At 45.5% G+C, this 3,352-nt stretch overlaps 1 protein-coding gene across 1 annotated transcript; it reads left to right on the forward strand.

Annotated features, from left to right (window-relative positions):
- Positions 1-1,680: 1,680 nt before the first annotated feature.
- LOC118011608 (signal-regulatory protein delta-like) lies at positions 1,681-2,470 on the forward strand. Its single transcript, XM_035006529.1, has one exon. It carries the CDS (start codon positions 1,934-1,936, stop codon positions 2,468-2,470), a length of 537 nt encoding a protein of 178 aa, XP_034862420.1. The 5' UTR covers positions 1,681-1,933.
- The last annotated feature ends 882 nt before the right edge of the window (positions 2,471-3,352 follow it).

Below are 3,352 nucleotides of genomic sequence, written 5' to 3' on the forward strand. Positions count from 1 at the left end.
AACCACCCTATAAGTTAGATTCTGCAGATGGCCCTATTAATTAACCATTCTGTGGTCCTGTGCCTAATATTGAATCAAGCCATGTTGACAGGCCATGCCCTGCCCTGATGGCCAACTCCACCAAACCAGTGACACATGACAAGGGAAACTCTCACATAAAAAGACACCAGGTTGGGGCGCCTGGGTGGCTCAGTTGGTTAAGCGACTGCCTTCGGCTCAGGTCATGATCCTGGAGTCCCTGGATCAAGTCCCGCATCGGGCTCCCTGCTCAGCGGGGGGTCTGCTTCTCCCTCTGACCCTCCCCCCTCTCATGCTCTCTCTCTCATTCTCTCTCTCTCTCTCTCTCTCTCAAATAAATAAATAAAATCTTAAAAAAAAAAAAAAAGACACCAGGTAGGCACAATACAACTACAGGTGTGCACTTTATGATCCAAAAAATGAGAAAAACAGACCTACATGGCCAGCTGGCTTTTCTAAGGTCTGGGGGACAATCCTGGGATGAGAGCTATCCACTGAGTATCTTCTAACCTATGCTCTGAGACCCATTTTCCATTCACTGACCCTTGTTGCCATATCTTATCTTCCAGATTCAGGATGAAATCTTAACACAGGGTAGAGTTTGCCCCCTAAGCCCAATACCTCCTGAGCCAAAGCAAAGGGATCCACAGGCAGGCAGAATCTCTACAAGCCTGCACAAATCCACTCACCCATTTCTCACTGGAATGTGAGTGAAGCCTGGTGGCAGGTCTCTGAGGGGCCACCACAATGCAGTCAGGACCCCGTTCCCCACACAGGAAGTCAATGAGTGGGTGTGGTCTCCTACTATGGCTTCTGGAGAGCCAGGAGACCAGAAGGACGGGGCTTGAGTATCACCCACCCCCACATCTTGTTTGGAAAAGCTGTCCTAGAGGGGTTGAGTCACTCTCCTGGCATTTGATCTTTTCCTGCTCTGCCCTAATCTACCCCCAGCTCTGCTATTCTCTTCTCTGAGGACAACCAGTGTTTGCTACTTCTTGCCACTCTCTGGATTAATTATGTTAAATGCAGTGAGATTAGTGTGTCTATCTGTTCTTCTGGGAGAACTAGTCTTCCTCAGTGATGTTCTCTTCAAGTCCAGTCACATTCCATGATATCCAACTGGCCATGGAAAATTTACATATGTCCCTCAAGCCAAAAAGTGTGAGTGTAGGCAGCTTCCCCACATTCTCTCCCAGCCTCACCAGACGAGTTCCCTTGTCTCTCTAACCCACACCTTAGCCCATCTGTGCTTTTGATGGTTTGCCAACCTGAAAGGAGAGAGATTACCAGGACCTGACTAATATGGGGTAGTGATGGTGGTGGTAGTGGGTGTTGGGGGTCAGTTGTGGGCCCTCCAAAATTGATAAGGTCCCTTGAGGTTCTACTCTTTTTTCTTAAGAGGAAACTGTCTCTCTCTTCCCCCTTGCCAGATAAGCAGAGGAACCATACTCTGCCTGCATGCCTCTATTTAGTAGTCTTAAATGGCTCCTGAATCTCTAGGTTTGTTATCTCTTGACTTACCCTTTCTCCACACCTCTCAGCACTAATATCTCCACAAATTCAGTGGCTGCTCACCCTTCAGAAAAGAGATGAGGGTCAATCCCAAACTCCCTATAGGTATGAGGTCGACAGAGGACACTTGGACCCATCTCCAAATGTATTGAGTGATTTTTGGCATTTAGATGGGAGAGGGACTGGTCTCTCTCTATAAACACTATCAGTACATAATCCCAGTCCTCTCCCTCCCTGTCCTCCTCTTTCCTTGGTTAGGGGCTGGGACGTGGAACTGGGGAGGTGATACATCTGATCCTCTGCACTGACTCCTCTCCCAGGTCAGGAGCTTCCACCACTTGCAGAGGCCTCTCTAAACTCAGTGTGTGTGTGTGTGCACACACGTCATTAACAGAAGTCATGAATGAGGCCCACCCATGATGTGGATCCTAGTTCTTCAGTCCTGCCTGGGCCAGAGCACGAGAAATGGGAAATGATTTTGCATTTCTTTGCAGGAACCACACATGAGATATTCCAGGTGCAACAAGCTGAGATGACACAGACTGTATCAACTGGAGAGACAATCATCTTGAGTTGCAGTGTACCAGATTCATTTCCAAAAGGACCTGTCTTATGGTTCAAGGGACATGGGCCAAACCGGGAATTAATCTACAACTTCAAAGAAGGTTTCTTTCCCAGAGTAAAAGAAATTGGACACCCCACCAAACCTGACAACACAGACTTTTCCATCCGCATCAGTGAAATCTCTCTTGCAGACGCCGGCATCTACTACTGTGTGAAGTTCAAGGAGGGGAAACCTGACACAGAGTTCCAGTCAGGTCCGGGCACCAAGGTGTTTGTGACTAGTGAGTTTGTCTCCTCCACCCCCTGTTATGGGCTATCATCTCAGTTAACCAATCCTCTATTCATTGAATTGCTAGATTATGCTAAATATTATTGAAGGTGCATTATACATTTGATCTGTCATTCTCTCAGCAACCTGTGAGTTAAGTGTTTTACAGGAGGAGAAACAGACTCAGAAAGGTCAATTGAATGGTGAGGGATATTTTGGTTGACATCCCAATATTGAATAACCCACACCCAATAGCTAGATTTAAACCATTTAAGGTAATTTCATGACTCCCTACTAGTGGTTAACTCAAATATGAGACTGGCTTAAGCCAATTTGTGTCCATAAGTGAAAAGGACAGACTTGCAGAGAAATCTGGGAAGCTAATACAATTCTCTCTCCTGTTGGCTAGGAACAAGGAATCAGTTTGCCCCAGGTGCTCCAGAGAGACATCTTATGACCATGAGGGGAACCAAGTTGAGGAAAAATCTGCTCTAGAGAAGTGCAAAGATGTAAAGAATGTGGGTTGACAACATTGCACAGCCATATTGTTCCTGGTTCTAACCCCACTTCTGGACCTCCGATAATTGGAGAGAAAACATCTTGTTAAGCCAGTCTGCTTAAAGTCAGCACTGTCCTAAGGGATGCCAGGTGATAAAGTTCCCACATCCACAGAGCACTGAAGTACAATTTCAAACCATTTTTTTCTGTTCCTAAAGCCTTACTTATTTAATTTTTCTATTTTGTTATAACCTCTGAACTCTGAGCAACATCCAGCTTGAGAAATGATTAAATTGGTGTTACTACAATACTACTATTTGTTGGGCATCTACTGTACACCAAGCATCTACTTTTCCCATATTATTGTATTTACCTGCATAGCAACTTGAGTATAAGAATGATTATCCTTATTGTGTGAATGAAGAAACTGAGGCTCAAGGGAATTCAGGGGTACAGATAGTAGGAGAAAAAGATAAAGTTGGTCTGGGCTCT

The sequence above is a fragment of the Mirounga leonina genome, unplaced genomic scaffold (assembly GCF_011800145.1).
Source record: "Mirounga leonina isolate KUSES-001 unplaced genomic scaffold, KU_Mleo_1.0 Mir_150, whole genome shotgun sequence".
Classification (NCBI taxonomy): domain Eukaryota; kingdom Metazoa; phylum Chordata; class Mammalia; order Carnivora; family Phocidae; genus Mirounga; species Mirounga leonina.